The 12,410-nt window shown below is 40.0% G+C and overlaps 1 protein-coding gene across 5 annotated transcripts in view; it reads left to right on the forward strand.

Moving 5' to 3' along the window:
- The window catches only part of zmiz2 (zinc finger, MIZ-type containing 2), a 45,222-nt gene that overhangs the window by 4,187 nt on the left and 28,625 nt on the right, over positions 1-12,410 (forward strand). For all 5 annotated transcript variants that reach the window (XM_075455236.1, XM_075455234.1, XM_075455233.1 and 2 more), the window contains one exon: positions 11,525-11,626. In XM_075455236.1, the coding sequence (XP_075311351.1) occupies positions 11,577-11,626 (50 nt within the window). In that variant the 5' untranslated portion in view covers positions 11,525-11,576. The remainder of the gene's footprint in view (positions 1-11,524; positions 11,627-12,410) is intronic.

Consider the following 12,410-nt stretch of genomic DNA (forward strand, 5'->3'; position numbering starts at 1 on the left):
TCTCCTTAACAGTTACCTGACTGCGTTGCCTCGAAAGTACACAAAATTAAAAGATTTAATGACCCTTTTTTTCACTTTATATTTCCGATTTTTGGCTACATTTCATGTTGTAAATTGATGCTGGTGTATGTAACATTTAATGCCGCCACAGCTTGTGTTTTCAGCCCGTATGAGCTTCTCCCGACTTTGATTTATCGCAGCTTTGACACCTAGCTTCTTTTATCACTGTGAGACAGTTAATGATCCTTGAAGAAATATATCGTCTTCTCAGTGGCGTGCGCTGACATCTGCCGCTCAGGATGACTGTGGCTCCTCTGTGTTTAAGGGGATATCAGTCGGTAATCTCTCCGATTCATTTAAGGCTCTTAATTAGTGCCGTATTAAAGGCGACTTCAGAGCAGGTCAGCCAGTCAAGGCTGCGTTTTGTACATGTTTTCATCAGTCAGGCATCTTCTGTTCTAATAGTTTTTCCCTGTTTTTACAGCCCTGATCCTACATTCTTTGTCTTCCGGTTAAGTTTAATTGAGTGACAAACATTAAGGATCTTTGTGATTAGTCTTCTGAATTGGAAATAAGATCTAAGCAGTGTTTGGCATTTGTGTATCAACATAGTGTAGATGGATCTAAAGTTTAACTAGAATTTTACATCTTTACTGAAATTTTTATTGCTCAAACTAATAATAAGATACTTGAGACTATAAGCAGATTAATCAATAATGTAAATGACTGGTAGTTGCAGCTTTTCAGTCAATACCTTTTGTTTCTGTCTCATTAATACATGCCTGAAATGCATCCGAGGCCATTTGTTGTTTACATTTCTCACAATTTTCTGCCATTTTATATATCAAACCTTTGCTTCTGTTACTATTTTAACAATTAAATAATCAGCTAATTACTTCGTCTATTTCTCAGTTAAATCTTAAGCTGATAAAGTGGCAGAAAAAAGGTTAAATAAAGTCTTAATTTCACAGAAAAGTCAGGTGATGTCAAAATGATTCTTTTAAATAGAAAATGATTGTTTATTAAATCTGGAAACAAGTAATTTGCATGTCTAAGATAATGATTAACTTATTATAAAAGATCGTTTCCAGTCAATTGCCTCTCACTTAACACATCAGTGAACCGCACCTGAATTGCATTTGGATTCTCAGACTCTCCCCCTGTGTGATGGCAAAGGATCTCATCTTAAAAATCAAACGAGAACTTTTGTTTCTAAACCAGATTTGTTGCTTCTCTGTGTTTCATTTGATAATAAACTGAATGTCTTTGGGTTTTGGACAGGTGGTCTGACAAAGCAAGACATTTAGAGGGGACCCATTTTACTAAAATAGTTATTGGAGGCAGTTGTGCAACACTGCAGCCACCAATTGGATTGGAAAAATTACCAAAATGACAGAGGTGTTGGTGTGTTCTTGTACTTTCTTACAGGTTTAGCTAATGAGACAAAACGACACAAAGACTTAACTGTGTTTCTAGCTTTAGTGAGTTCGTTTTACTTCATTAGTTCTCAGGTTTTCATCTCAGAAGCTTTAGATTTTATGGAGGTGAAGGATTTTAGATCAGGTGGCTTGTGAACATCGTCATATCGTTCCTTTTCACGCCTGAGTTGGACTTTAAAGGTGACATTATGCCATTTTTATAACAAGTTGACACAATTTCCTGCGGTCTTACTGAAATATACGAGACAGGCTTTGGTCAAAATATCAGTTGGTTCAAGCACAGCGGCCCCTCTATTAACCCTCCTGAGACCTCTCTGCTGAGACCAGGCTTTTTGGAGGGGCAAACAGGCTGGTTCCCCACTTCCCTTCCTGGCGTTGTTGAGAAAGGCAACGGCTTTGACAGCAGCTGAGCCGACAGGAAGAAAGTTTTCAAACTGTGGCTGAACTGAGCAACTATAACAGTTTGGACCGGATTCAGAACAAGATGGAGCTCCCGAAGAGGTTCAGCCATCAAGGCTTTAAAGGGACACTATGTAATTTCTTCCCCCATCTAGTGGTGCAATTTTATTTTGCATAGTCGAATGAATTTGCTCTCTAGCACCTCACGTTTTCAAATGTGCGTTGTTGGTATGTGTCAAGATTCAAGAAGCTCACGTTGCCTTTTCAATTCTCTTTTTGGCTTTTTTGGCGACGAGGATCCCTTCTCCTGTGGCGTGGCATAACTATGGTCTTCCATTGCGAACAAAAGTGCAGGCCGTTCAGGCTGGTTTATACCAGAGAATGTCTAATGGCGTAGACTGGCTCTGTTTATACCTGCGTGCAAACGTGACGTCAAAAAGGGGAAAACGCGATTCGAAGTGCTTTATGTCCCTCTCGGCACTTCGTCGTTTTTCATAGACCGGAAGGACATGGCAGCCTCCATAGAGCTTGTCCGCTCTATGTAGATACAGACAAGTTATTCTTTACTCAGGAGGATAAGTGAGATTTTTGACAGAGATAATTTTACACCAATGAGGACTAATTTATGAATGAATATGTTGATTTGAGCTAATAAATGACTAAATAAATTACATAGTGTCCCTTTAACTGGACGTCGGTAAAGGGTTAGTTCATGTTTGTTTGTCGCTGAGACGAGTTTGTCATAAGGTGTGTTAACGTACGTTACCTGTCATCAAAACCTGGGCATCCGTTGTGTAAGTTAATGCGATAAATGATAATGAATAATGAAGCTGTTCCTCCAGCCAGACCAAAAACCCTCCAGCTCTACAGGTATATATAGACAACTTTACGCGACAAACCCTGGGCGGCGCCATTACTCTCCACAATGCACTTCATTTCCGCCGGAAGTAGTTTGCGCTGCGTTTGCCAATGTAAACAGATGATGCTAGCTTGACAGCCCACTCGTAGATCGCTAATAATGTCCTTATGTAACGGGTTGGCTGTTGATTCCACTTCCACAGTGACTGCCAATCATATTTATCTTTATTCGTGTATCAAGGACGCTCACTGGTTGTCAGGGCTCTCCTCAGCACGTAAATATGGGCTGTGATGTAGGCGCAGCCAGTGCACGAGGATTGAGCCCATGGTAGGTTTGTTACACAAAGCACAGCGTTATACTGAAACTGTATTTAATGTAATAATGCGGTTAGCATTATTATTATTATATATTATGCTCAGTAAGATGACGACAGCATTGCATTTGACTAAATGTGTTTTTATTTTGTAATGTTAATGTAATGGTTGTTAGCGATCTTGGCTCGAAGGCTAAGCTAAACTTGCTAACTTTCTCTCATGAAGCTGTGCCGAATGAGTGCTGCGCTGTGAGCTGACCAGTCGTATTTCTTATCGTTATTCAGGCAATAAAAGTCCAGTCCTGTTTACATAATGTAATATAACGTTGAATATATTGTTGTACAAAATTGAAAATAAAGGTTGATGTAATTTCATGAGTGCCCTAACTTCCTTAGAGTGTTACAATTTCTTTTAACACAGTTCATTCATAGTAAACTCATACTTTACATTAATAACACTGGATTAATTAATTGTTTTGAGGAAATTAAACAAATGGCTTCAACTAGAAAGATCATGTATTTAATCCTAAAAGGTATTAAAAAGTGAAATACAAAACGACCCCACAAAATTACATCACTATAATAATAATTTACAATATTAACTGTTAAACATATACTATGCACACAGCAGTGGCGGCTGCTGACTTTTAAAACAGGGGAAGACCATATTACGCTTGGTTAAAAGCATGTCAACTACATTTGGTGTTGCTAACTGCTTAGCTGCGAGCATACACGCCCCCTCCTGAAGCCGGGCGTCCTCAGCTCGGAAGCCTGGCTGTTAGTGGCGGCTTCATAACATTTCCTCAGTGAACGGCGGCGATTTCAGAACAAATCACTTCATTAAGCTACAGGACAACATGTTGTAGTTATGAAAGTAAATGCAGTATTGGGCATATCTTGTGTTTTGTGAAGAACTGTTTTATCGTCAATTTAACATTGAAGATGTAGAGATTTCGCCAGAGAATGGGAGAGGCTGCCTCCCGTGTTGTCTCTGAATAGCCGCGGCTGGCACACAGGCAATATTCTGAACCTCATGAGGCATTCTGATCAGTGGACTTCTCAGGTTAACTAGGCCAGCACAGATGGTCAATATGTTGTCCAGTTTACGTGCCATGATGGGAACGGTCTGGGATAAAATCTTAAAGATCTTCAGTCTCTGGATTGCTCTTTCCACATGTATGCGGACATTTGTCAAAGCACTCTCTATCTAACCACTCGTTCAAGTGCTTTCTTGAGTTTGTACAGCCAACTACTGCACATGTCGTTCCCAAACCAATTTTTCTCTTAAGGTTTTCCATCCTTTTTCTCACTGCGTCGATATTGGAGCTAGCTAGCAAAACAAACCGGGGCCCGCCAGACCGGAAGTGGAGAGCATCGACGGGAGGAGTTTAGGAAGTAAAGCGGAAACGGGTCAAAAACTTGTCTATAGATAGATGGTTACTCTGTTGATCCCAGAGGGAAATATTTTAGCAGTGTAGCTGTAAGTTAGCAGCAGATGCTAGCAAACAATGCTTTCTCATCAACAGTGATGGACCAAGCCGGAGATGTACACAGCATAACTCGTAGTAAATGCATGTGTACCGTTAATTACTGCGTTTATACATTTTGTATATATTAACAAAGTAATGTGGGAACAATAATGTACATCTTTCAGAAAGGAACAGCAATAACTCCTTAGAAGTTGCTGTACGTCATCTTCATTAGCTAAGCTGTTAGCGTTAGCTACTGCTAAAGGAGAAAATAAATCAATAAATAAATCATGAGGAATTATCTCTCAGATACTTCCATTTCCCTGCTCTGAAGTTCAGGCTCTGAGAGTTGGAACTGATCCCTCTTTGTGGCTCAGTTTCTTCAGTCCAGCGTTGAACTGGACCAAAACAGTGGGATGAAAAGTGGCTGATGCACATCCACAGTCTTTAGCTAACTCTGCTGGAACATTAGCCTCAGATAGAGTTTATCCACTGGGCTCTGATATCCTCTGAGGCTGCTGGTAGATGGAAGATGCATGCTCCTCAGTACAGCCGACAGCAGAACATTTCCACCAGGAGCTGGCTTCATCCATCCAGCAGGGTGGGTGTGAGTAGGTGGGGCTTAGCAGAGCTTGAACTTGGCAAGTGTACATTTTGAGTCATTGAGTGAAATACTTTTAGTAGGTTTTTGAGTTGATAGAGACTTCAGACACCCAAATGTATGCTCTCAAAGACAGAAAAAAAGATTTTTACATGACATGTCCCCTTTAAGTGAATGCCTTTGATAAATTATGGATAGATTTGATTATTTGCTTCATAATGAATTTAACATTAATTGCAAATTCTTCCAAATCCTTGTCTGGATTTTACTTTCTGATGTTTACAAGTAACTGAATGAATACTACATCAGCATTTTTTGTTACAGAGGAAACAGTTTCATAGCACCCTTACAATATTCCCACCTGAAAATGAGTTGAGATGTGAATTTAACGGTTTCCATCATATTAAGCCAGCAGTTAGCAGCTGTACCAACACATCCATCTGCTTTGAGTTATTCAGGCAAGAACTGAGACAAATTGGCATCAGTATTCAGATATTTTGTCAAAGAAGATGCAACCAGTGATGTTTCTTTTAATAAGACCTAAATGAGCTGCAGGAATCTAATCTTTTTAAATGAATCGGCTGCCAAATCTCTTTATGTTGTAGCTAACAGATGTGAAAAGTGTCAATGTCTTCTGCAAAAGGCTGGATAAGTAGGAAAAAAAAAATTCAAAATATGATCTTTTTTCGCTTTAATTTAGCATAAAATTGACCGGAACAGTTCATCGGTAACGATGCGTACCACAGATGCGTATTTATCTTTATTAATGAAGTAATCAGTTAGTTGACGATGGATTCAATCAGTAGATTCAGCAATTAAGACCTTGTGAATCGAGTGTGTGTCGGAACAAAAGAAGCATGTTTGTGTGACTGTCAGGTCTAAGGAGAAACACTTGCACCTGATAAATGATGAGAGTGTGTGTTTATATCGGTTAGGTTGCAAAGGGAATATTTCATTTGCCTTACTGACACGCTGCCAATATGTCTACCCCCCTCAGTTGTTCTCCAACATTAAAAGCTGTTCCTCTTGAATTGAATCGATCACTTAAACTGAACTTGGCTCCAGGCATGAAGATCAATTTGTAACTTGTTTAAGGGTGAAAGATGATTTCCAGCTTTATGTTGGTTCGCTCTCCGACTGCAACATCTCAAAATGAAATGTCTTAATGATCTGTTACTTAACATGGAAATGATTATTTAATCTTACAATTATCTTTTCTCCACCAAGGGTCACAAAAAAAACTGCCCTGTTGACTGTAATGCAACTCGTGAACTAAAGTTAATACACAGGCTCGGCTCTCGGGTGGATGTTTCTGTATAAACATACAGTTGGCAGACAAAGATGTTGCTCCAGATATTACAAATATTGTATAATAAGTCAATTGATTGACAGGATATTAGTCTGTATCTACTTTGATTTTAAAAAAGCCAAATATGTCAGTTAAAGGCGTCATTTTGGGTTCTTTTACATCCTCTTTTTTTTAATAAAGTAAAATTCTAGATTTCATATCATGTGGTCATTTTCAAAGTTAACATTTAATTGCTGCTTTATAAAAACAGGATCATTATCTGAGTGTAATTCTGAGTGTATTTCTCACATATAGTTTATAGGACAATAATGATGCGATGACGTTTTCCGTCCAAAATGGACTCGACTGTGACATCATAATGTCCTGCAATGTTTTTCTGGTCGTTATTGAATATCGTAGGCCTGAAACCGAAAGGGAAGCTGTGGCTACATTCTGCATTTTATCGGATACTGACTTGTTAACGCTCATCTTGGCTGTCCATCGTTGGGTTTTCAGGGTAAAAGAAGTACATTCAGTATGTGAAAAATACTCTTTATGTTGAATATATGTTTAGAATTGTTGTAACAGGTCAAAGCGCTGGAAAAACGGTTGAAAACGTCGGGGATTCTGGTGATTTTACTTGTGGATCGACCCCTGTCTTCACTGATGGAGCTGCTCTGTATCCAACGCAAGATAAAGCAGCAAACAAAGTCCAGTCTGGTTGAAATTACAAAGACATTTTATGAAGTAACATACGTTTCAGTACGATATGTATATATATGCATATCTATATGTATATCTATATGTATATCTATATGTATAGATGATATGTATGATGCAGTCTTTGTTGTTCATTAACCAGTGCAAAGTAGCTGCTTACCTTCGCTTAACTTTTATTCATTCATATTTGATCTAATAAAATACATAAACTTTTAGATGTAAACTTTATTTTAAGCTTTCTACATCTGAAGTACATTGAATGCAGCACCAGAGCCTGCCAGGTTGGCCGAATCCAAATGGTCCAAACTTCATAAGGCTTGGTTTTGCATCTCTAATTGGCACAAATATTTTCAATGTGTATGATCTCATTTAAAATTCCAAAGTTCTGTAGTTTACCAAGAGCTGCTTAAGGGGCCATTTCTTACTTCATGCCATGAAAGGGGGGCCAGACCTCACTGTTCCACCTTGAGGTTGTTGTGGTTGTGTGAATCTTCTTTAAAGCGTTCATAAATCACGCATAATTTGAGTTTGATTCTGATAAAGGTTGTAACCAAGAACGTTATCAGCCTTGTTGGCGCAACAGATCAACTTTCCCTCCGTCTTCTCGTTCATGGGGAACCGTTCCTGAAGTAGACAAGTGATTTTTAAATTGAAAAGGCGTTTTTTCCACATACGACAGCTGTTTAATTAGTTTCTTATGGACAATAAGACTTCTTTGTGGTTGTATAATAGATTAGATAACAAGTTCTTTGTATTGCATAAACATGCTGAACAAAAGCGAGGTAGAACAGCACCAGGTGGCTCTTTCCTTCTGCACCTGTGGTACATCATATTAGATATATTTAGGGATGGGAATCAAAAAACGGTTCTTGTTGAGAACCGGTTCCCAGTGTTTCAATTCCTTGGAATCGTTTGGCAATTTTGCAAACGATTCCCTTATCGATTCCAGTGGGCGCGAATGGCATCCAGTGCAGCCAACAGTAAACATGGCACCCAAGCGGTACAAACGCTCGAAAGTTTGGTTACACATCCCTAAAAAAGACGACAACAGGGCAACTTGTAAAGTGAATATTTCACCAAAGGGAGGAGATACTACCAACATGCAATAACTATGAATGAATGTCGCGTTTTCGATCTGCTCCGGACTAACGTTGGTGAATCTGAACCCAGCAACGTTAGCATGTCCTCGGCTAACACTGCAGGTAACAAACTAACTAACAAACACTGCCTATCATGTTAGCTCCATTTGCCTCATTGTAAAACCTGCTGTTAGTAACGGTTAAGGTTAAATGAATGCCTTCTCAGGCATTACATTTAGATGAAATCATGAGAGACAGAGCCTGACTGGCTCAGAGCCAGCGGCTGGTGGTACTACCCCCAGTTCACGTCTACCTCCAGCTTCTCCTTTCACCAGAGCAGGGAAGAGTTAAATTACCCAGGCCAGGATAGACCAATGTGGACCTCACCGTTGTTGGGTTTGTAAGGTCATGACTCGTGTTACTTCTAAACTAAACAAAGTTGATGCTAATCGACTGTTTTCCCCCCAAATGAGAATCGATAAGGGAACCGACAAAGAACCGAATCGTTAAGCAGAATCGAAAATGGAATTGGAATCGTAAAAATCATATCAATTCCCATCCGTAGATATATTTGCTACACAGTTTATTCTGCTGGTTGCACAAAAAAAGGTGCAGTTTGAGGTTAGTTTTTGCTTTAAAAACTAATAGTTTTCTTGAAAAAAAAACAGCCTGCGAATTTAATGAAAAACAGTTGCAGGCTTGAGCTTCACCTTCCGTTATCTTCTTCTTCTGCTGCTGCTGCCGCTGCACATACAACTGAATTAGTTCCTAACAAAATGCAGCGGCTGCAGCAACAGAAGGGTCGGCGGAGGGCTGATTGCACCTCTGGTGTTTTGACTGTTTTGATCAGGGTGACATCAGGAGCTGAGAGGTAAGATGGGAAAAGGACACGAAAAAGGATCTTACAGCGAGGAGTGGGATTAAGAAGGAGAGTTGTTGGAAAAGAAAATGTCAAGAAGCTGAGGTCAAAAGAAGAGAGTCTCAATCATTCCTCCGCCGGTACGGTCTGTTCTGCTTGTGCTCACTTTCAGCATCTGATAAAACCTCCCATCTCACACGCCTCACCCCTCCTTGGAGTGGTTTCGCCGCTCAGCAGTGATGGAAGTTACAAGGTGCTGTTTGGAAGCTGCCGATGCCTTTTCGATAGGACGAAACGAACTCCCGTATGCCGATCATGTGATGCGAGTCAAACCCCTCCTTTTCTTTTTCTTTTTGTTTTTCTTCTTCTTAATACAAGATAAGAGATGTTTGACCCAAATCTGCAAAAAAGGAAACTAAACGGAGGAAGAAACTGGCGGCAGGTCAGTTTGTAAGCGACAATAAAGAAAATCTTTAGCAGGAGGAAGGAGGAGAGCAACGAGGAGCGGGGGTGAAAAAAAGAGGAAAACATCTGCAACTGTAGGAGTGAAAGGCTGTTGTTACACCAGTCTAATCAAAGAATAAGAGTTTTCCTTTATCAGCTACTCGTATGTTATGACCCTTTTTATAGCAGGTGCTCAGTAGATCTGCAGTGATTATTCAATTCATTTTTATTTATATAGCGCCAAATACAACAAATGTCATCTCAAGGCACATAGATAATAAAGTCCAATTCAAGCCAATTGGAATTCAATTACTTGTAATCATAATTATTTATAAAATAATCCAATTCGTTCATATAGAGCCAATTCAAAAACAATTTCCTAGCTAAGGAAACCAACAGATTGCACTGAAACTTTTTTTTTTTTTCGGTCCAGTCTCCCGTCCTGAGCGTGCCTGAGGCGACTGTGGAGAGAAGCTGTTATCAGCTGCTGGTAGGAATGATCGAATAATCTAAAAAAATGTGTAATTAGGACCTCTTTGGTCATACTGTTTGGACATACTTGGGTCATTTACAGATATTTTGGTACCTTAATTATCCTCTCTGGCATCAGCCAGTCAGCTGGGCTCTGTTTGTTAAAGTTGAACTAGTTTGAAATGATGTGTTTTGATCAAAGATCTATGAGAAAACTATTATAGTATATAGTATATAAATAGTTTCAGTGGTATCTAAGCCATAAAAGCCACATAGAAGGGCGGCAGTGTTCAGAGGCTGTCGGAGAAGAAGAAAGTGGAGGAACCGGTGGTTGTGGGTTCTGATTTGTGAAAGGTTGGCGGGTACACATGAAAGAAAGGGAGGATCTTACAGATTGGGAAGTGTCGGGACTATTTTCACATATGGTACCAGTGACGGAGAGCAGACTGCTTCCTGTGAGCTTCAACTAACTTTGATTTTAGCCGCCTGCCTTTGTCACTTTCTTTTAATTGGGGTGATGGTGTTTTTAATTGTTGGGATTGAGTTTGTTGGTTGTACCTTCACCTTGCAGGCTTCTCTGAGCTTGATCTGTCAGCCCCTGGTGCATTACAAATGCCGAAGTTTGGCCTAAGTTTTCCATATTCTTCAGTAAGATGAACACTTTTTCTGGCTTCTGTATCGGTCCATCCTTTATTCCTCTCTATAATGTCACTTTTTTCGCCCCAAACTCTTTTTGTTGTTTCTTTCTTTCAAACAAAGCTGAACATGACGAGCCATTTAACCCGGTGTAAATGTCCAGCATATCCTTCGCAGCACGCATGGAGACTGCATCTGTAATCTCTTTCCACACCTGGAACAAGCCACGCTCCATTGCAGAGGAGACAAACAAACAAGGAAGAGGGGAGTTAAGAAAAGCTGTTCCGCCTGATTTTTATCAGATGAGCAATAAAAGTGTTGATGACATTATGTATATCAATTACTTTTCAGTCAGTTAAACATAAATCTGTCCCAGGAGTTGAGATATTGCTCAGGATGTTGTGCTGAGGTCTATTCCAGAGGATGGAATCAAAAATGGGCTTTGAATAGGTTTTCTAAACGATGATTATTCAGTTATTGGAACTGTAAATGAATAGTTTGTGTCAGAGTTTCTGTGTGTGTCAGGTTGGGGGATGAAAAAGGAAGGCGGTGACCATTTTGAAACGTAAAGAAAATCCAGGAGATGATTCTCAGTGTGTGCACTCGTGAGTCATTTGATTGTACGTCGGTGTGCTGAGAGAAGAGAGTGCCTCTTCACATCTATGTTCTCTTAAATTCCTTTTGAAATCGGCAGGCTAAATTTAGCTTGCAGCACCCCTCCCCCTCCTTTGAGAGGTATCAGAGCCGCAGCAGACAGTGATAGGCTAACGTTTTGATGTGTGCAGTCCATACACACATGCACACAGATTAAAGTGAGTGGCTCAGAGTGGGAGGGCGAGATGTCTTTGTGCACACAGTGTGAGCCGTAGTGCTGATAAATTGTTGCTGTGCAGCCAATGAGCTGTGAGCGTTCATCTTTTAATGTGCGTGTCCTTTTTGTCTCTCAGGGCTGCCGCTTGAGGACAGTGGGGGCTCTCTAATGATCCCCCCGTTCATCCGATGAACCCCCTCAACTCCATGAAACCCTCACTGCCTCCCACTCCACAAAGGTACCCACACTTTGCAGACGCGAAACTCAGAGTACTCGAGTGAATCATGTGACACCTCACCTGCTCTGCCCAGCAGAAATAAGCCTGCGACTTTTTCACCTTAGGATCTTTGTTGACATATTTGAAGGAAAACCCTTCACTTTGAGTGAAAAGATGAACTATCAGGCCCTTAGAATTGATTAGATGTGACACAATAAACCCATCTGTGCATCGTTGGTTCATCATGAGTTTTCTTACCTACAGTGAGCTCTGATTTCAGATTTGTTTCAAGCTATTTCTGCTACTTTTTTTTTTTTTACTTTTTCACTCAAATAATATTTTGATTGCAACTCGATTTGTGCTTTTGATATTCAGCATTGCTCTTACCTAAAATTTCTCTTTGATTGGGGAAATACAATAAACTTTTTGTTTTGTTGGTGCTGAGATAAGTTCGAGTGTGCATACCAGCATTTGATTGTCATTTTACTCTCTCTTACTTTATCTCTCTGCTGCCACCGTTGCACTTGTAGCTCTCAACTAAAAGTAAAACAAACACCAGGTCGGTGACAGAATTCTTCAGTTTTCTTGATGATCTTGAATGTCATATGGTTATTCTGCCAGTTGTTTAACTAAGGCTATGTACACACGTAGCCGGGTATTTTTAAAACCGAATGTTTCCCCCCCTCCGTTTATAAAATAATCTGTATCCACATTACCTCGTTTTCGAAAAAAACACCTTCCACACATAACCGAACATCTGTGTTTTCACCTGTCTTGACAACCCAAATGCATTTGCTGTTTTGCG

The sequence above is a fragment of the Odontesthes bonariensis genome, chromosome 22 (genome assembly GCF_027942865.1).
Source record: "Odontesthes bonariensis isolate fOdoBon6 chromosome 22, fOdoBon6.hap1, whole genome shotgun sequence".
Lineage (NCBI taxonomy): Eukaryota > Metazoa > Chordata > Actinopteri > Atheriniformes > Atherinopsidae > Odontesthes > Odontesthes bonariensis.